This window comes from Gavia stellata, chromosome 8, assembly GCF_030936135.1.
Source record: "Gavia stellata isolate bGavSte3 chromosome 8, bGavSte3.hap2, whole genome shotgun sequence".
In the NCBI taxonomy this organism is placed as follows: domain Eukaryota; kingdom Metazoa; phylum Chordata; class Aves; order Gaviiformes; family Gaviidae; genus Gavia; species Gavia stellata.
Window position 1 is genome coordinate 45,030,427 of NC_082601.1, and position 21,009 is coordinate 45,051,435.

Consider the following 21,009-nt stretch of genomic DNA (forward strand, 5'->3'; position numbering starts at 1 on the left):
AAACATGATGGGCCTGACTTCAGAAAAGCTTAAATCCAGCTTTGCACAAAACATCACTTCAGCATGTTTTCTTACGTGCTTGCTTTAGCAGGATTCAGGGAGATCCCTGTGCGCTCCTGAGCAAAAGTCCTAATGAAGCAGCGGTTGCTGCTCATCTAATAATACAGCAGAGTAGGAGAGGCAGGGATCGTGCTGCATTTTAGACTGGGCTTGTTATCCCATCTCACATATCCATAATGAAATGCTGTGTCAGACACTTGGATTACCACCTAAGAGAATACCACCCCTCCTCTTCTCTGGGCATGAGCCATTGCTCATGCCACGGATCCCTTCTTTCCTTGTCCACGCCAGCCATATATTACAAGTTCTTGTTTTCCCAGGAAGAATCCCTGTACACTTTATGCCCCACCAAGATGAGTCGCACAAAGGCACACATCTCCCCTAGCACTCACCAGCGGGGATCCTTCGCTCCCAAACACCGCGACACGAGCCACTGTGTCCTGCTCTCCCGTCACCTGGGCTTCCAGTGTAACCGGGACCTCCACCAAGCTGCGAGGCTGGATAATCCCGCATGGCGTGGGGCTGGAGTACCACACAGGAGCATCCTTCTTGTGTTCCTATAAGGCACAGAATCAAAACCAACTTTAAAGCTTCCTCAAAGGTCACTCTAAACTCCTTGACATCTACCACAATGACAATTCACGCACATTTTTAAAAATCCCTAGGAGAAAGCAGAGAGGCACAAAAACAGATGCAAGACTAGTATGGGCTTAGCATCCTGAGGGGGTCCGAGAGCTGCTGCATGCACAAACACCCGCTCCTGTGCTGGCAGCCTCCTTGCAGCAGCCTTTCATGACCTTCTAAGTTCTCCTACGGGAAAGTACCCCAAAGACTAGACTATGAACTGCTTCCTAAAGTTTATATTCAGGCAGGTTCCTATTTAACTGCTTTCTAAAGTTTCTATTCAGGTAGGTTCCTATTCTCAGCAAACCTTTAGGTTTGACTATAAACCAGCAAGGTCTTCTCTAAAACTCCTTTTTTCCTAATATACCCCTTGACAACATTTGAGGAAAGGAGGTGGATGCGATGCCAAACCTGAGGAAGAACTGCATAGCAGCCTGGGAGATTGCTGTCGTTCTCAAGGGTCAGCATCTGCCGATACGGGTACTTTAGAAAGCACCGTCCAAATGTCATGACCGGGTTGAGCACTCGCAGCTGAGGAACGATGCATCTAGGCAAAGAGATGACCAAAAGGGAATTGGAGATACTGAGAGAATGTAGAATTTATTTACTCCCCAAATAGCATGAAATGGAGCATAACACGTGTCACTGTCAAATGGACGTTTAAGACCCCTACAGCAATCAATTGCCTTTAATTTCTTTTTATACAACAACCTCTTGTAAAGGAGGAGCAAACCCTGAGTCTCAGCATTGTAGGGGCTGCCAAGTGCCCAGGCAGAGCACTGTGCCCTGTCCCAGAGCTGTCTGATGGGCACCTTTGCCCCAGGAGGCTTGCAAAGACACCTTGCACCCTCCTGACGCTCCCAGCAAGGCATGAGCTCCAGGGGAGCCTTCCCACCCATGACCAGGGCTCACCAAGCCTCAGGGAACACAAGACCCCACAATCTCAGTAAAAATTACTCCCTCCTCTCCCATACCTCTCTTGCCCTGCCTGAAAACTCAGCCATTTACCCCAGCAGCAGAGGGCACAAGCCACCACCTGCCTCACGCAGTGGCTGGTCACCCCTTCCCCACTTCTGTAGCCACCTCGCTCCTTGACCCTCACGGGTCCATACACTGTCTGCTCCCATTTGCACTTCTTTTACGGAATTGCAGCCCAGGCACTGACTGGAAGACTCTGCCTCTTGCAATTCAACTGACACCCACTGCAGCACAACAGCATCGAATCTGGCTGCAGCAAGAACAGCTTTTGGCTTAAATCTGAGAACAGTACGTCTCAGAAGGACCAGAGGAAAGCAGAGAAACCTGAGCTCACCTTCCACATCAAGGACTATTTTCCCCGTCCTAAGATCTTGCCTCTACTTCCCCTCACCAGTCCTGACACAAGCCCCTTCCCCATTTGCACATGCCTTCGTTAACTGAACCAGACACCAGCTTTCAGCAGGCTGATCACTGTGTCCCAAATGAATGTTGCATTTTGGTTGCAACCCAGCACAAGTCCACCACTTGCAGGAAGAAGGAGAGGCAGCCCTTTGGAAATTTCTTACACCTCAAGCACCAAAAGCCAGGCCAAACATGAATATAATTACTGTTCCCTTTAGAAAAAGGCTCAGCCCCATGCCTGTCCGTTGAGCACAGGTGCTTCTCAACGTGGGCTGCTTTCAAAGCACTGCTGTTCTCCTAGCTAGCTGGGTAGAACTAGCTCATTAAGCAACGCTTCTCATTTGGAGATGGAGCCAGAAAACCGCGTGCAAGGCAGTGTGCTGGTGGGGGGTGCACGAGGAGAGACGATGAGCTGCAAGGGAAGCGGTGATACCTGGCTGTGAGAGGCAATGCCAACATCTCCTTGCCAACACCGTCCACGTCCACCACCAGTGCCAGCTCGTATCTCTTCACGGTGTTGGAACACAGGGTGACCTGGCGGAAGAGAAGACCATCAAATACTTCATCGCTCCCAAAAGCCATCGTCCATGTGTGGTGTCCTCCGGTTCTCCTTCCACAGTAAGGAAAGGGAGGATTTTGCCCTAATTCTTCTGCTGGTCCATGTACAGAGCACAGGCTCTGCGAGTAATAAAAGTCTTCTGACAAGATCTGCTCTGTTAAATACACCGTGCAGTTATCAGGGTATATGCAAGCTAAATTAAAGCACAATTAGACTAATGCTCTACTCACCACTGTATTAAAATTAAGGGACCAGTTTGTAATCTCGACTAGAATAGCATAAATCCAGAGGAAATCTGCTGACTTGAACAGAATGAGTTCAGCTTTACAGGGGGAAGCTGAGAGCAAAACGTGGCCCAGCAGATGCTGTGCAGTTCACGGCTGCCAGAGCTTTTGCAGTCCCCCTTGGGGATCGCTGCAGTGAATACAGCTCCTCCTGCTCAACAGGACAGGAGAAATTAGACTGGGAAGAAAGGCAAACTGCTTTATCCAATGACATCTCTCTTTTTAACAGCCACCTTCTGTCCTCATCCTTCCTCTGCCCACTTTAAATCCAAGAGATCGCTCTAAGCAGCTCTCAAAAACACAGGAGTGGCTTCTGTACCTGACTATACGGTACAAGACCTTCCGCTCAGGATTTTGGAAACAAAACGGTGCTCCTTCTGAAACGTCCCAGAGTAACCCAGCCAACAAAAGCCTAACACTAATGCATATATCTTACTCGCGTTATGCTGGCAGCACTAAAGCCCTCTCATGCATCAGTGAAGCTTCAGCTCCACCTGCTGAAGCACGTATGGCCGGACTCTTTCCATACCTGGATATCCACGACCCCCTGGGAGCGGATGGTCCCTCTGCACGGCGTGATGGTAAATTCGGTTGGCTTCACAAGACCTTGGGCTCCCCTTCTCCAGGATGAGTGAGTGTTGTCCGACACAGGAACAAAACTGGTAACACTGGGCTCTCCCGAGCCGTCCCCAGGAATGCGAAGGTTGAAGGTCATGGGCACCAAGGAGGTGTTAGTGAGGCGACACGACAAGGTGCGAGGAAAGCCTAGGAAATGACACAAATATGAATTTACACCCCAGTTATCCCCCTGAGTCCTGGTGTGAATATCCTGTTATGATAAAACTGTGCCTGGAGTTCAGCTCTTTTCAATCTGAACCACAGCTAGTTGAGAAGCTAAGCAAGGAATTCATCGTCACTTAAGCTCTCTTTTATGCTGATCACAGAGATTGTTTCCTTGGCAATGCCCACTCTTAGCGATGCCGAACACCAGAATTTTGTCTCTCTTTACCTGAGGAGCGCTCTCACATGCCCCAAAACCAGCATCAGTTATTTCTCGCTTATGAGCGTACATCCAGACAGACCATTTTTTCTGAAAATTCAGTCCGTAACATTCCCTGTTAACTCCACGAACACCCCCACAGTTTTCAATATATAAAAGCAGTGTATTGTCATCGAGGAGAAGCTCCAGTAAAAGAAAGGATGGATGCAATTGGCTACTACAGCACGATGCAAAGCACTCTAATGCAGTTTCTCTAGGCAGCATCCTCAAGGCATCTCCTGTTTGGGGGCAATCAGACTCAGCTCGTGACAACCTGCAGCCCACTTCACAGGAGGCAAGCCTGATGCTTGCTTAGAAATTAGCAGGAACCGTGTCTCACCTTACCTAACAAACAGGGACATCGCATGCATGTTGCACACTGGCTTTGGTTACTGCCGCAAGGGTTTACGTCACTTTACCTTTGATACTTGCTTTCCATAATGGAAAAGCAGTGATACAACCACACCTGGTGGGGATGTGCTGCAGAGACAGGACATCAGCCCACAGCCTGCTCTGGAGTGGACATCTGCCTTGGATGGCCAGCTCTGTGAGAAGGAGACATCTCCCATGGCCTGCTTACCAAGCGTTACTTGAACACAGGTGGGGAGGAAAACCAACTGCAGACACAGCAGGTAGTTCATCCATGCCCATCGACAGTGACCACTGCCCACCTCCAGCAACTACTCCAGCAGGGAGGCAGGAGACACACAGAAAGGACAAACACAGACTTCACAGTCCCAAAGGAGACCGAAGTCTCCAGATGCAGACAACAGTCAGCAGCAGAGCTAAGAGAAGCAAAAATACAGTAGCTGCCTTCAGCTCAAAAGGCCTTATTAACGAAATCAGATTAAGTAGGATGAAGCTCCTATTACATAACCATATTTCTGCCTGCTGCGTTTCTGGTTTTATTTATTCAAAAGGAAATAAAGAAATAGCAGAGTGGTGATGTAGGGAGGGGAGGAAGCAGCTCAGGAAAGGTAATGAGTTTTCTTAGAAAGTCCATGAGCAGCATGAAAACACAGAGGCATCCTGGGTGCAGAATGATAATGGCCCTTCAATCACAATTGATTTCACAATTCAACTTTAGAACATCTCAGTACAAAGCCTTTTGTGAGACAGAGGTGGAGAACGAGAATCTGCACTTTAATGGAGATGCTCTGGATGCTCAGCCACTGGCTCCATCAGCAGACCTGGGCTTTTGGCAGGGAAGGAGAAGGAGCCCAGATCTCGGAGGACATCAGTGCCTGATGCCGAGCTATTGCTTGGGCATATTACCTGGGAGGTGAGAATGAGGTGCCCTCACAGCACTAATCAACAGCTCACACTGAAGGTCAGGTGGGGGAAATGGTGTCCTCCCCTTGCAACACGCACATTGACCCAGAGCAGCTACAGGCTAGCATGGGGCTTCAACTCCCTTCTCCTGCAGTCCCATCCCCTGGGCCCTTCTGGCACAAGGACTTTCACAGCCATTCTGCTGCCAAGCATTGGGAGATTGGGGCTGAACAGACTATGAGGGACACCAGAAAACACTGACTTTCTGTTCCTTTGGTCCTATCTGACCTCATGATGGCACAACACTGCCTAAGCCACCAGCAGCCCTGGTTTTAACACCTCGAAGGCTGCTACGGAGGAACACAAGTGACAGGTGCTCTTCTGTTCAAGTGCTCTGTTTGGTGATGCACAGACCTCTCAACCTATGCTCCAAGCCCAGGGAACACTCACCGAAGGAGACGTCACCAAAGCGGAGGGAAGGTACGTTGAAATGAAAAGTCGGTCCGATGACACAGCCCCTGTGAGGACAAAGACAGGCAGAGGAGGCATTGGTTTAGTTAAAGAGAAATGCAAAGTGTTCGGCTTTCGTTACTGCTCGGAGGGATAAAAGCTGGTCTCAGAACCACAGTGGGTTTCAAATCAACCCGTCGCCTTTCTGCTCAGCACAGCATCCATGTGGACAGGAGACAGCCAAAGCAAAGTGGTCAGCAGCTGATAGCTGCTGATGTGCCTTAGGGCACCATGTCAGGCAGGGTATGCCCCCAAGTTGCTGCTGGCCTGATGAAGGACCCTGAACAAGTGATGGCTCCGTGCCTCAGTTTCCACATCTGTAACATGATGACACAGAGGTCTCCACACAAAAGTGGACCCATTGTACTAGCTTTGCCAGCTGCAGGTTCTCTGCTTTGGTATTTCTTTGCTGGAACTAGTATTCCCATGGAGTATATGAACATCTTGTCCTCAGATCATCTTGACCCATGCAATCATGAGGCATGCAGGATTTGGAGGCATGAAGCCAGGGGAGCTCCCAGACACCCACTGGCCACAACAACAGCAGCAACAGTTCTACACAGCGGACAGCTGAATCTTGGGGGAAAGGATCAGCTTGTCACCAGTGCACCAGCTGACACATCCAAGAGCAACACACGTCTCCAACCACCAAACACGGGTGTCCTGAACCCACCACACCTCCTCACCTGTCCTTAAATTCAGCAGCCAGGCTCCAAACTCCAAAACTCACCAAAATCCCCTGAAATCAGCACTTGGAGCTGCACAACAGCCATTAATTTATTTCATGGTTGATGCCAATCAATGCCAGCTCTGCCTCTTAGTTAAAAATCAAGGACCACAGTGAACGCTGCCTTCTAGTTTTAGTCACAGGACTGCCACTGGCTCTGTTCGGCACATGAACAGACCCCAGCATCCCGCAGGAGGGACCTGCGTTCATCTGTGGTGTCCCATTTCCAGCATCCCTGTCTAAACACCAAAGAAACAAGCATTCAGGACCTTGTAAGGTTGGGTTCCTTCCCAAGAAGAATCACCTATGGTTTGGGCATCTTCTGATTGCATAGTTAAAAAGCACTCAAAAACTGACTTTCAGGAGTTTCAATCCAATACTAATTCTCGATTCTTGGAGCTGAAGCAGCTCCTGAGACTAAGTCAGGGAGCAAATCCCTGATGATGATGAAGAAGTTCCCTCTCCAAGGACCTCACATAACCAGACCTAACCGCCCAAGCCCTAACACCTTGCTTTGGACACAGCAAAGGGAGCAGGCATGCTTTCCGCCACAGCACTTGCCACGAGACGATGGAAAACTACCTCCAAACCAACCATGACTGGGCATCACACTGGGAAACTGCCAAGGATGAGCCTTGCCAGGCAAGCGGAGAAATGACTGCCATTTCTGCTGAGTGCGCCGTATCTGTGCTCAGGGAAGTTAAACCTGAATGACTGCCCAGAAGGCTCGAGCAAGGAGCCAACCCAGAACCCTGTGCACCACAGCTGATAACAGTACAGCTAGCAAAAAAATGCAGGAAAAAGCAGTGGTTTTGGCAACTACCGCGTTTTACAGTAGCATTAAATAATGCACTTGTGAAGGGAGATCAGGGTCCTTGCAGAGCACGAAGGATAACACAAGGTGGGAGAGGAACCGCTTCAACACTCATCCCCATTCCTTCCTTCCTTTGCAGCCCAGTCTCCCACCAGCCAGCTTGCCTCCATTCAAAAGAGCTGGGAGTTTTTCTCCATGGAGGACTAAATCCAGTGCTTAAAACTTCCCAACGAGGGAGGCTCAGCTTGACCTGGTGGGTGGACATCTCAAAGGCCTTTGAAAACAAACAGCTTGAGCTACGGGTCTGGAGAATGAGAGATAAGGACTGGATAGGGATCCCTGAAACTAAGGCAAGGCAGAAGTCAAGGACGCAGATGACATCTCAGAGCAGAGTGGACTGCAATGGGAATTACTGCTGAGGGACAGCTGTACCGGAGCAGGTGGGCATGCTGGGGTACCCTCAGATGGGCTGCATAGGAGCCACCACCTAGAAAGGAGGAATACAAGGATGGGGAAGAAATAAATAAAAAAGGACCAGCAATCCTCTTTCACTGAGACATAAGGTCTGCACCGAGCTCAGGGCCGTGCTGGCAGAACAGGGCAGAGCGGCCGCAGAGAAGGGGAGGACATGCTGGGCACTGGCAGCCAGGGCACCAGTGGGGAAAAAAGGACCACTTCAACCAGCCCCAAAGCTCCAGAGCACCCAGCATCAGCTCCCCTGCCTACACCACATGATCCCACCAGCTCGTGGTTAAGACTTGCTGGGACAAGTTTGCATGCTGCTGTGGTCCTGAGAAATGAGCTTTGCCTCTCCTTTCATCAGCTTTTTTTTTTTCCCCTTCTCCCTTCTTGCTCGGTGAGGATTCTCTTTTGCAATGGCACCAGCCCAGGGGATGATGCCCAAGTCCTTGTGACAGTACTTGCTGCAGAGCTTCCTGTCTCCTGCATCAGCACGTTTCTGGCTGCAGAAAGGAGGTACCGTAGCACTCGCTGCACAAGAGCCGGGAGGACAGCTTGTCCCAACGCATTAGCATGAGAGATGATGTTGAGGCTGCTGCTACCCATTTTGTATGGAATGTTAACAGAGGATTTTAAAAACACTGCTTCTGGCTGCAGAATCACCCAGGCTGGCCCCTCTCCAAAGCCCTCTTGGCCCTGCTGGGTGTTCAGGGGGACATCCCAGAACATCTACTGCCCAAAGCTGATACCATCATCACACTGTCTGCCATGGCCCAAGGGGGAATGAGCTACCTGTAGCAAGGAGTCACTTCAGCTCCTGGGTACCGGGACAGGGCAGCAGGCATCTCCACACCTTTCCCGTACGGCCTCCAGTCAAACTTTTTTCCAGCACGGGCAGTCACTTAAAGCCCCACGGTCCTCACACAGAGATGTCAAAGGGTCACAAAAGGAATCTGCTGCTGCCAAATTCTGGGCAAACAGTGTCCTAGAAAGTCACAGAGCCACCCTGGCTCAACCATGAAGGTAAAGCTGCTTCCCAGAGGAACCCAAGACTTTGAAAGTTAAACTGCGTATTGAGAGCAGAGGAGGCATGGTCACAGGTGGCCAGCAGCTCAAGGGAGGTGATCCTGCCCCTCTACTCCGCTCTGGTGAGACCCCACCTGCAGGACTGGGTCCAGCTCTGGAGTCCTCAGCACAGGAAAGACACGGACCTGTTGAGGCAGGTCCAGAGGAGGGACACGAAAACTATCAGAGCGATGCAACACCTCCCCTATGAAGAAAGGCTGAGAGAGTTGGGGTTGGTCAGCCTGGAGAAGAGAAGGCTCCAGGGAGACCTTCTTGCGGCCTTTCAATACTTAAAGGGGGCTTATAAGAAAGACAGGAACAGACTTTTTAGCAGGGCCTGTAGCAATAGGACAAGGGGTAATGGCTTTAAACCGAAAGAGGGTAGATTTAGACTAGATAGAAGGAAGAAATATTTTACAATGAGGGTGGTGAGGCACTGGCACAGGTTGCCCAGAGAGGTGGTAGATGGAAACATTCAAGGTCAGGCTGGACGGGGCTCTGAACAACCTGGTCTACTTGAAGATGTCCCTGCTCACTGCAGGGGGGTTGGACTAGATGACCTTTAAAGGTCCCTTCCAACACAAACCATTCTATGATTTCCTCTCGTAGACAATTACACTTTCTTGGCTGCTGCAATTGCAAGGTTCAAACTGGAGTCAAGGTTAAAAAGCCTTGGCTCTTAGTGGGGGGTGCTAGGATCTGAGCCAAGACAAAGACCTTAGACAACCCCTTTTTTCTCTGCTCCATCATCAAATGAGGTAGGGGGGAGCTGATTACCCAGAGAGAGCTACAGATGTGCCCACCAAGCTCCTATAACCCTCCTCACCTGATAGTCAAGGTCACAGGCTCAGGGGATCCATTCACACTGAACTTGAATTCTTCTGTGAACTGCCCCAGGATGGTGGAACTGAAGGAGATCCGGATCACCTGGAGCCCGTCCGGCAAAATGGTGCCCTCCCGGGGCAGAAAGGTGAAGCAGGAGCCCAGAGCTGTAGCTGGAGGGACCAACCGGAAGAAAGCATCGATGGCTCCTTTGTTAAACAGGACCGCCTGCAGCAGCAAGAAAGCAAAATGGAAATACATAAGGAATCTTCCTTTCTTACACAAGGCTGACTTGCTTTCCCGTTAAACAAGTAACATCTGTAAAAAGACAGAAGATGCCGTGTGCTGCTGCTTGGCAGAAGCCAAAGAATATGCAACAGGACAAGTTCTGCCTTTGGGTTTTTACATGCAAAGCAGTGATAACTTCATCTAAACAGAGTCACGCTGGGTTTATTCCACTGATACAGAGCAGTCCACTCTGACTTGCAGTGCAGAGGACCTGCTCAGCATCAGCGAGTTGATTCAGACCTGTCCCTAAGAGCAACGAAGGGCAGTTACTAGTGGGTCATCACACAACTGCTTCTGCTCCTGATGAGCCTGGTCCTGCCAAGGGCAGAACATGGGCAGCTTCCATTGCAGCCAACAAGTTCACTGCATGTAGAAGACCCCTCAGGCTAGCACTATAACCAACTTCAGAAGCACTCCCCAACTCTGCTACAGTATAGAAGTTAGGTTTCTCTTCTTTCTTCTTTAAGGTGATACTTTCTTAGTCTTTGCTCCAACAGACATGTCAGGAAAGAATGAGCGTGAGGTGCATAGCAGCTCCATCTATTCCAAAGAAGTTCTCTTTCCTAAATATACACAGCCATCATCTAAGATTTTACCATTATTGGAATAAACTGCAAATTTAGAACCAAGCCATATTTTGTTGAACGCTCGAGAGATCTACTGCCTCGAACAAGTAACACAATCCCGCAGCGTTTGTTGAAATTCAGCTCTTTTCATGTTGGGCGAGAAATGCCCACATCTGCCTGTGAGTACCAGCACGCTGTCCATCACCAACAAACCTACCCAAAGCAAAGCTGTAGTTTCTGATTGCTGCAGGGTGAAATCCTGCCATTTCCGTGGACTTAGCTATCTGCTTTCAATTTCTTTTCCCTATTTTTTGTCCTTGCAAAACCTGTCAGAAAAACTGAGACAGAAGCATAGAAACATCCTTTGCTTTTCAACTTTGCAGCTGCTGCTGAAAATATGCATGTATTCAAACTCCACAATGGTAACTTGAACACTACTCTCGCCTCTTGTGTGTTTTACACCTTCGTTACAAATTGCACTTAGGGATCCTACGCTGAGCTGAGGTTTACCTCCAGTCTAGCTGCTTAGGAAAGCACTAACAGCTTCATCTACTTCATCACATTTTCTCAAGTAATGAAAATCATAAATTGATAGAGAGAGAATCAATAAAGTATCAGCATTAAAAATGCACAGAGCACACAGTATTTCCGTAAGAAAACACCTTAATGTGTCCTTCCCTGCCACAGTCAAGGTTTTGAAAGTGTCTGGCATGATGTATTGCCTCGTCTTCTACCTCTTTCACTTGCTCTATCTTTTTTTTTTTGCAGAAGACTTGACACCATTAGGGGGAGGCAAATATATAGAAAGTGCCTTTGCTTCATTTCCAGAAATGCTTTGCTCTTCATAGAGCCAGAGGTGCACCAAGCCCGAAGCGTGGTGAGGGGCTCGTCAGCGAGGGGAAGCACTCCCAATTTCTTTCCTAGGGACAGCTCGGAGCCAGGAGGCTGGACGGCTTTCCTCTGACTCCCAGGAATCGGTAGGATGCACTTAACTGAAAACTCTTTGCAAGGGACTTGAGTTCAAACACAGTAAATTTGTTCCAGCTGCTTTTTAAGAGCCAGAGTACAAAGGTGCTTTGCATCTAGGGCTGAAACAAAAGCCTCTGAATACTTCTCTTTTTGACCCAGTGCTGCTTTCATGTGTCAAGGGGGGTTTTTTTGCATGAAGCCTCCCAGCTGATCTCAAATGGATGTTGCCAAAAAGCGGGGACTAGGGCTTCACGAAAATATACACCTTTCAGACCCCACCAAAAGTATCCAGATTCTGTGAAACCCCCCAAACTTGACTAGTATGTCAAATATTCCCTGCTCACAACTGCCTCAGTTGCCAGGAATCCCCCAGGTCCATGAGGCTCAGCGTTGCCCCGGGAGCCGTGAGGATCCAGCCCAACCCCTGCAAACCCCTCCTGTTCACCTCATAGCTGTGGGCTGATCCAATGAAAACCTTCCCGATGTCCAGCTGGTCAAAGTTGAAGCGGAGCCGGGGCCCTATGCCTTCACCTTTGATGCGCAGGGGCAGCCTGGCCTCTCGGCCTGGGGAGAGATTGCCGTTTCAGTACAGTAATTCCCTCTGTTGCCCTGGATTTTCCAGCCTGCCTCAATGCTAGTCCCTGACTCCACGATGGATGGGACCAGCTCTAGATGCTCCAGGGAGAAGATACGGGACCCTTCTCCTCCCTCAGGACATATGCCCTTGGGCTGGTTTCTAATTTAGTGATCAGTTTGCACCCTGAAAACGGGATGCTGAGTTTAAAACACGATCTCTGAATTTCTTCCCACACACTTAGATGAGCTTTGAAATCCATGCAGTGAAGGCACAAAGCTCACAAAACAGAACTGAAGATAAAAATCTGCCATCTATACTGATGCAATCAGAGACAACAGCACAGGAGCCGAGAAGTACGAGCCCAAGCAAGGCGAAGCTCCCTGCTAACGGCCATACGCACATCAACAGTAACCGCTCCCAGAAGAAGACTTGACAGCACTTCCGTAAGACAGGATGGGCATAAAGCTTGTCTAGTGGCCTGCTCGGATTCCGATTCCCAGGGAGGACGTTCACCCTGCTCAGTACAGCAAGGCCTGTGCAACGCTACCCGTATGCACCATAGACACCGAGCCACAAGGTGACAATTCCCACACAGGGAGAGAAGCACGGGCTGGCCAGAAGTGGTCTTTTCGCAGACACCCCGCACTCAGCGGGGCTCAGTCACCTGAGGTCTGACAGCATCTGGGGAGCGGGAGGTGAGCCAGGATCTGGGAGCACATTTGTAACTCAGCTCCTGCTGCCTCAGGCGTCTGATGATGCATCCGTGTAATAAAGATTCATCTTGGAAGTATATGGTCTATAGGGGCTTAGTGCTCGTCCACGAAAGCTGTTCTGCTGTGTCATTCTTTGGCCTTTCCAGGCACCTTGCAGCAGAGCAAATGCTGGCAAACCCATGGCATGAAAGCTTATCCCTTCACTGCCTTGGTTGGTCTGGGATCAGTGATCCAAGCTTGTAGCCAGGCATCGCGAGGGCTGGCCTTGGACAGGAGATGACCTGGAAACCGCAGGGACAGCGGGCATGTGCCAGCCCTGACCTGCTGACCACCCACCCTTCCCAGCAACTACATGAGAACCGAGGGGGCTGGAAGACTATTTGTGCCTCACCTTCACCATGGGTAACAGAAGCAGGAGAAAGGAGCTGTACCTGAGATTTCACAGTAGACCGCTTGTTGATACACTCTGGCTTCTCGGGGTTTAAAGATCACCTTGATTTCAGCCGAAGAATTTGGCCAGACATCTCCCTCCTAAAACAGAAGCGGACAGAAAACCATTTATCTTTAAACGTTACATGTCTTGTTTTCAAGCACAGCCCTGTAGCCTATATTTAGAGCATCAGTGAAGAGCAAGGAGCAAGCAACACTTGCCAACAACATTTATAAAAGAGTCTGGAAGCAGCTGCAAAAAACTGTCCCAAGTCCCTTACCTTTACTGGCACCCGGGAGAGGCATTTTGTTAAATTAGGGCTACAATGAAGCAACCCAACTGGCAAACAAATTCCAGCAAATCAAGCAGGATTTCTTCAGAGGTACCAGCCAGTCTAAGGAAAAGGGACCTGGCTACACTTCATGTCTGTACATCATTACATGGAGTACCAGCACACAGTACTGTGGGCAGCCAGACTTCTGCACCTCACCTTAATGCACTTCAGGAGCTCAAGGCGGGGTTGAGCTAGTTCTGGAGTCATACTCCAACTGTAACGAAGCAGGAGCCCTGGGACACACTCCAAAATCAACTCTAATGCATCGCACGATGCCCTTCAGGCTCAGCTCATCAGCTCCCACTCTACAATACTCCTACTGCTCTGACACAATCTCTTGGTCACACCATGCTGCTGTCAGCTACAGTGGTGTGAAACTGCAGTTGTGCTGACATTGCTGGCTCTCAGCCTTCGATGGGCTAAAGGAGTAACCAAGAAGAGAACACGATCCCCTTCCTTGGTTAAAAAAAAAAATTAGTTTCACCTATTTTAAAAAAAGAAGAGGTTGGGCTTATTCTAGGGTTCACTCCAAGATGAGAAGGGATTTTGCACTGCTCAGGCAGCAGGCATTCTTCGTCTCAGACCATGCAAATACTCAGAATCAGAGCTCTGGTTGATTGAAGGGCATGGGGTTTTGCTTGCAGAAACAGAAAAGCAAAGATTTTTCTGTACCTATGTGCCATACAACTCAAAAAAACCCTGCCAGTCTTGTGTCTAGGCTCACAGATGCCATTGGAAGGGAGATTCAGACATGGTGTAAGTCCAGGTTATACAAAGGGATTGGTGTTTCCATGACTAAACTTGGGCTGAATTTGGCCTCCTTTCCACAGAGGACCATTTCATTCTTCAGGTCAATACGTGAACTGACAATGCTCTAATACCCTTTGTTACTGCCCATACAGTATGCGTCAGGTGTGCCCTTACATATAATAATCAATACCTCTGAACACTCTAAGAACACTTATTTATAGCCCTTGCAGTAGCTCAGCTTTAGGCAGGCTCTCGCTGCCTGTCAGGAGCCCGCAGTTCAGAAGTGGTTTTTGTAACAAGCTCTCCCAGCCTCACCAGAAACCTGACCTTTTCTCTCGGCACGTCAAGGCAGCTGATGCAGGGATCTGCCAAGTGACCTCATTCAGGGAGGAGCAGGAGGAGGAGGAGGGGAGGTTCTCAGCTACAGCTTACCATCGGCTCAATGGTGAAGATCTCATCGGAGAAAAGCATGGAGTCTCCTTGCACCTTTGCCCTCTGGTTCCGGAAGGTGCGGGAGAGAAGGGAAAGGCGTTCTCGGAGAGTGGGGTCCACCGTGCACTCCTTGAGGAAGCAATCCGTCTTGACCTCTTCCTGCCTCTGCAGCCTGCGACACAGCCTGCGGCCACGGGGAGAGACAAACCAAACAGATAATTCAATAAGCAACATATTTGCAGAGACTGCCAGGTAAGTGCAGGGGCAGCAATGCACTCGGGGAGGAACAGCAGCACCAGCAGCAGCTCAGCAAGGGGCTGACCCCGAGCCATGGGGTCCCAAATGGATCAGATGATCACTTGTTGCTCCCTGGCGTGGCAGGTAGTTTTACTCCACACTCACAAGTTAAGAAGAGGTTTTGGAAAGCTAGCAGCCCTCAAGAGAGCCTCCTGGCTCAAAGCCACTGCCACAACTGATGGAGAATCCACCAACCTCAACTGGCTTTTCCCACCATAGAGCTGCTCGGGGGAGGCAGATAAAGATCAAGGAGCACCCACTGCAGGGCTTCACTGGCAAGGGGAGAAGCACCTGGGGTTCAGCTGCAGGTTACGAGCATCACTCTTTTTCCTTCCTTTTTGGACCAGCGGGGATAAGCAAACAACGCCTGCTCCCAGTTCCCTATACTGCCTTCCACCAGGGGATCCCTGCTTCTCTGACAGCAGGACAGTGGCCTTAGAGCTATGACCATCCCTAAGACTTCCAAGTAAGGAAGAACAAAACCTCCTGCTCAGACTCTAAGACACAAACTGGCACGAGATCAAATGTAATTGGAAAAAAAGAAAAAAAAATCCGGTTGAAGTCTACTGTGGGGAAACCTGGTTGCTTCTGAGGGGAAAGAGGAACACTCAGGGTCCAGGCTGAGACAGGCAGCTGGGAAGAGATGGTCAAGGAATGGGCCAGGGAAGTACCAAGAGAAGGTCAGGAGGTTTCCTTTCAACACACTGAGCATGCACAGAAGTCACACACTGTGTCATTAAAAAGAGAGAACAGTGGAAAACTAGTTTTGGCCTTCAAGGCATTTCTGACCTAATTACGTTGCACTTTATTTGCTCAGAGGCCCTCAGAAAGTGCTCCACTTTAAGGCAGTTTCCTGATCAGCTATGGGTTCACACTAACTCCTATATACCTACATCCATCCAAGTCTGAGAAGTCACACAAGGATTCCCTAAATCACCCAAGCTTTGAAGTGTCATTTCCAATTCACTCCCCCGGGCTGCAAGTGTTTCTCTGCTGCCTGAAATGGGAATTTCAAAGCTTGAGCAAAGACACACTTTCAAGAACCTGCCCCATCTCTCACCACCATGAAGACACGGGGGGCTGAAGCCCAAATGCGCTTCCAGGTCCTGTGCTGCCCTACCTTCCCTGCAGAACCCTCCACCTCCAAACTCTCCCCAGCCTCGAAGGAAGGGCACAAATACCTCCTTGTGCTGGAAACCAGGGCAGCGTGAGGCAATTAACACCCTACAGCAGGGTGGCCTCAACTTTCACCCTACCCTGCACATTGCTGGAAAAGGAGCGTGCCACCTTATCAAAGCTGGAGTGGAAGAAACTGCAGTGACTATCGTAATAGTTACGTTATCTGCAGCTACATTACATCCCAGGTAACGAGTGCTGACACTTTCCTCAGCCTCATGGACCCTCTGTAGCCCAGGGATGTCTGGACCTCAGTGCTTTGTGCTCCCACAAACCACCAATTTGCTATCCAGTCATTGCAACCAACCTTTCCTCTCCAAAACATCTTCCTCAGCTGGAGTATGGGTGGAACTGGAATGGGAAGTGCTGAGCTCCAGTACCCTGAAGCTCAGTGACACGCACCCTGACGCTGGGGATGGTTTACTTGTCCTAAACCATTCAAAAGCACCAACACCCCTGGGGCCACATGTCAGTTTTACCCTTGGGCAGCGTATCTTATGGAAGCGAATCTTTCAAACGCACCTCAGCTTCCGCTGATCCTCCTCTTCCTGTGTAGCAAAAGCCTTCCACTGGAAGTGGGCTATGATTTCACTCCGATTGTGGATGACCACGGATCCGTGGTTTGACAGCGAGAGGTAAGTCTTCTCAACTGCCAAGGAGTTCCTGTCTAGCCTGATGTTGACATCTCCAGCTGCTCCATAAAGGCTCGTGTGGGTATCTTCACCTGCAACAAAGCAAAGGGCAGTCTTTGCTCACCTCACTTGCTGATGGAAGTACCAGGAAGAGAGCAAACCACAGGTAACAGAAGAAAGCGTTACAGCTTTTAGCTGTATTAGCAGTTCCACGGATCAGCACATTTATCTCATCCTGAGAGCTGCCTGTGTACAGCACAAGGATGTCCTGGACACCATCTAAACCACCTTATTTCTGGGTGTGTTTGTAGAGGTTTATCCCCAAGGTGACAGCATTTACAGTGAGATTTTTCAGACGTGCCCAGGTGGCCTTTGGGTTGCCATCCCGCTCAGGTCATGGGGAATTCTGCATCAAAGTCATTCAGGTGACTCTGAGGAGTCCCACCACAGTCATAGCTTGACCAGGGTCTCCTGCAGGCACACCACCAGTGGTGGGTCTCTCCTGAGGATCCCTTGTTGCTAGCAAGCAAAGATGCCTCGGGGCATGTGGGCAGAAAAGGGAGGTTCAGAGGAACAAGTGAAGGGACAGCCCACCGCAGGATGGCACGCAGAAGAGAACTTCACTGCGTTGTAGAAGCAGTACCCTCAACTTGCTGTTTGTGAAGATATGTCAAAATGAGACTGGTAGGGCACGGACCACACCAGCCCGCCCATTACAGTCCTGCAAGCCCATTTCTTCAGCCTGGATCCTGTTGCTTATGCCTGAGGGTGCAAGTCTACGCTGCATATTCCCAAGCTATTCAACGACCAGAGTGAGGACATCTTTGCTTTCCACCTCAGAACAAGCTGAAGAGGAGAGAGCCTTGCCTGTGCACATCAACTGATTAATGGCTGGAGTCTTGCTGGGGTACCTGCCAGCATTTCACCCTCCAGAACAGACTCCCACCAAAGGCTCCCTCATTCCCAGAGCTTTCAAACCTTCATTCTTCCCAACCAACAAACTCCTGGGAGTCAACCGAGCTCAAACGTCACTACCAAGCCCACTCTTCCTGTTGTGGGTGAGTGTTTCCCAGGTGAGATGCAAACAGCAAACATCAGACATGCTCTCCAGAAATGGCATTTCTAGGGAGTGGTGCTTAAAGCCTCCGAGCCAGCCCCAACTGACAAGCGCAGCAACCCGGCCATGGCCTGGAGGGCATCCCTCTGCAAAGGCACAGCCTTCTCCTCACTGCAGGGCTTACAGCAAGGCAGCCAGTGGATGGACCTGCCTTTAAAAGGCTGCCATGCCACACCACAAGGGGAGAGCTGGACGGACTCCTTAAATCCTAAGCCAGGCAATGCAGCAGAATCACATTCATTCTGGGAGCCGGGTTGGGGAATGAGGCAAGACTCGCCCTTTAAACAGTAGATCTCTACGGTCAGTCATTCATGTCTGCACATGGAGAATTCAGCCTTCATGCCTGTACAATCCTCCATTTCTTTGCTCTTAAGGCAGTCTGGAGTGGCAGGGATTTGTGGCCAGAGCTGAGTTACGTTGGGAGAACACCAGCAATGTTTCCAAGGACTGGACAATCTGCCTCCTAGAATGGACAATTTAGCATATAAAAGTCACTGAACTTCAGAAGAGTTACAGAGACGGCCATGCTTTATAAGCATTACCTTCCTCCTGCGCTGAATCCTCGGCATACGTTGGCAAGCAGATGAGCCAGGACCCAAGAAATGGGAGACAGGCACAGTGCTTCGAGCATGCACAACTCAGGTTTATGGAAACACAAGCTAATCCTCCACAACGATCAACTACAAACTACTACAAAAGAAACACCGTGAAAACTGTCACCTCACTGTCTAAACCCATGGCCACGTGGGTCTTGAAGTATTGGGTATAGTTCTGATCTCAAAAACACTAGCTGAAGCATTTGAAATTAATAGAGAAGGGCAGAAAGTACGATTAAAAGTATGGAGCAGCTTCTACATGAAGACTGAACAGATTTCTTGGTTGAGGAATCTGTATGGGAGATAGATGGGAGAGGTTTGTAAAAGCACGAATGGCCCAGGAAATGTGAATAAGGAAAGACTTGTCATGATTTGTCACAAAACAGGAACCTGAGGGCCTGAAATAATCTTATTGGTCAGAAATTACAGAAAAGTACTAGTACTTTTCCAGGGAAAAGTTAGTACTTTTCCAGTACTCTTTGTCAGTAAGAACAAGAGTCAAAGAAAGATCTAGCCCTCGGAATACCCTATAGATTCTCTAGATGCATACAAATGAGGCACTTTTTTGTGCTTCTCTACCCAAAATTTCAGTAGTTCTTTCAAGAAAGCGCTACCCATCCCATGAGCTTCTCAGAGTGAGCATAAACCATTCTCTGGGAATATGTCATTAACTGACAAATATTGAACAAAGCTGTGACAACTCATAAAGCCACGAAGAGCATTTGGAAGATAAAGGAGCATTTTTGTAACTCCTACAAACTCGAGACAACTAAAATGTTCACTGCTGGGCTAAAGCATCACACTATCACCTGGATTAGGACATCATGCTCTCCAGGACCAACAGTCAGGAATAGGGACAAAACAAACCTCTCTTTCAAGCAAGAGAAAACGCACACCAAATGCATACATGCAACCGAGAAAGCGTCTCGTTCAGCATCACGAGATACCTCTGCTGAACCAAGGCCGACAGAAGCATTTTAACATGTCGCACCTTTTTCTTGAGTTTTCCCCACTTACTCTTAAAGTGACTTACAAAGCTGACGGTATTTCTGTGGCCTGATCTTGGCTTCTCGTACCCTAGCATACATTTCACACCTATCTCGGGAGGCACTGAGCACTTCCTGCCAAATCCCAAGAGCCCTCAACTCCTGGCTACTTTAGTCCTGATTTTGGGAAGCATGGGCTGTAGATGGGTAGAGGGCAACATGGAAAAAAAGGTCTGTGGCAAGACGATGGAGAAGCAGTACATGGGACAGAGGTGTGTAAGAGACAGCAGGCACTGGAGAGAGTCTGACAGAGACATGTGTTCCCCACATTATGCTTCAAACATAGCGTTGTCATGGACTAAAACTTTATGTGTGCATACGCATGCTGCAATGGAGAGTCGAGGTTTCTCTCTCCTCCACTCAGCAACTCCCAGAAAAACAGCATTCCAAAATCTCATTCCCATTCAAGGGGATCTACTTTAACAACCCCCTCAACACCAACTACTCTTCACTTTTATCCAAGGTAAAGCTGGGGCAGGGCAGGTACACCTGGAGAGGGAATTGAGGTGGCTGGGACAACGGGGAAGGATGGCAGAAGACTGTCACGAGAAGGTGCTGGGTGCAGAACACCATGCTGACACCAGGCTCCCCCAGCGAGGGACCAGTGCAAAGGACATACAGAACAAGGACAGGCTCAGCCTCTGCCCCTTATCTGTTCACTTCTAAGCACTGAAACATGCAGAGCTTTTGGAAGAAAATGTTTTAGAAGTTGCCCACAAAGCAAACTTAACATCATTCTGCTTAGAAAGGGCTCTGCTTTGAAGGACGCAGAGAGCGTGCACCACGCAGCGCCCAGCACTTACCTGTGTCGTAGTGAACTACCAAGGACCTGGAATGGTGCCCCGTCTTCAGTGGGTGAAACTCCACTGTCACTTGCATGGCATCACCAATCCCAAGAGTCCCGACGGAGGGATCGACAGAGAAAGGGCTGCAAGGCAAAGAGAGCTATCAGGACTATTGCGGGAGATTTGGGGACTGTGTTCCTTTGGCAGTCTAGTTCCCTTCAGCTCACTTGCGCAAGCAAGGAGCAAACAAACCACAGCCAGCAGAAGACAAACACAACATACAGGATCAGAAACAGAGCGACTGACTCCCGCTTCTGCAGAGATCCAGCCCTCAGATGATCCCATGGCATAAAATGACCTCATCTCCCCCATGCTCTGCATCCGATTCTCTGCAGCCTCAGGAGTCCAACTGCTAGCAATACCATCAGAAAACGGCTTGTGAAGAGCACAGAAATGGTAAGAGCTATTCGCATGCACGACCTGATGCTGATTTCTTCAGGAATTTTTCTTTTCCTGCCACCCAGAAACCTCACCTCAAGAGATGCAAATGTCAAGGCAATACCTGTTGCAATGAGATCACAGCCTAGAAATCAGACACAGAATAAAAGTCTTTTTGAAGACCCGGGACTAGTTATGGTTCAATTTGCAGAATCCTTTTTTTTTTTACCTTGAAAGCATCCTGGTTT

The 21,009-nt window shown here is 49.4% G+C and overlaps 1 protein-coding gene across 1 annotated transcript in view; it reads right to left on the bottom strand.

Moving 5' to 3' along the window:
• LOC132317440 (hydrocephalus-inducing protein homolog) overlaps positions 1-21,009 on the bottom strand; it is a 69,973-nt gene that overhangs the window by 32,793 nt on the left and 16,171 nt on the right. The window contains exons 6-16 of the mRNA XM_059820808.1: positions 20,342-20,466; positions 16,670-16,871; positions 14,675-14,858; positions 13,160-13,259; positions 11,884-12,002; positions 9,620-9,843; positions 5,669-5,736; positions 3,437-3,672; positions 2,498-2,598; positions 1,096-1,231; positions 453-617 (exon numbers count right to left, since the gene is read on the bottom strand). Of these exons, the coding sequence (XP_059676791.1) occupies positions 453-617; positions 1,096-1,231; positions 2,498-2,598; positions 3,437-3,672; positions 5,669-5,736; positions 9,620-9,843; positions 11,884-12,002; positions 13,160-13,259; positions 14,675-14,858; positions 16,670-16,871; positions 20,342-20,466 (1,660 nt within the window). The remainder of the gene's footprint in view (positions 1-452; positions 618-1,095; positions 1,232-2,497; positions 2,599-3,436; positions 3,673-5,668; positions 5,737-9,619; positions 9,844-11,883; positions 12,003-13,159; positions 13,260-14,674; positions 14,859-16,669; positions 16,872-20,341; positions 20,467-21,009) is intronic.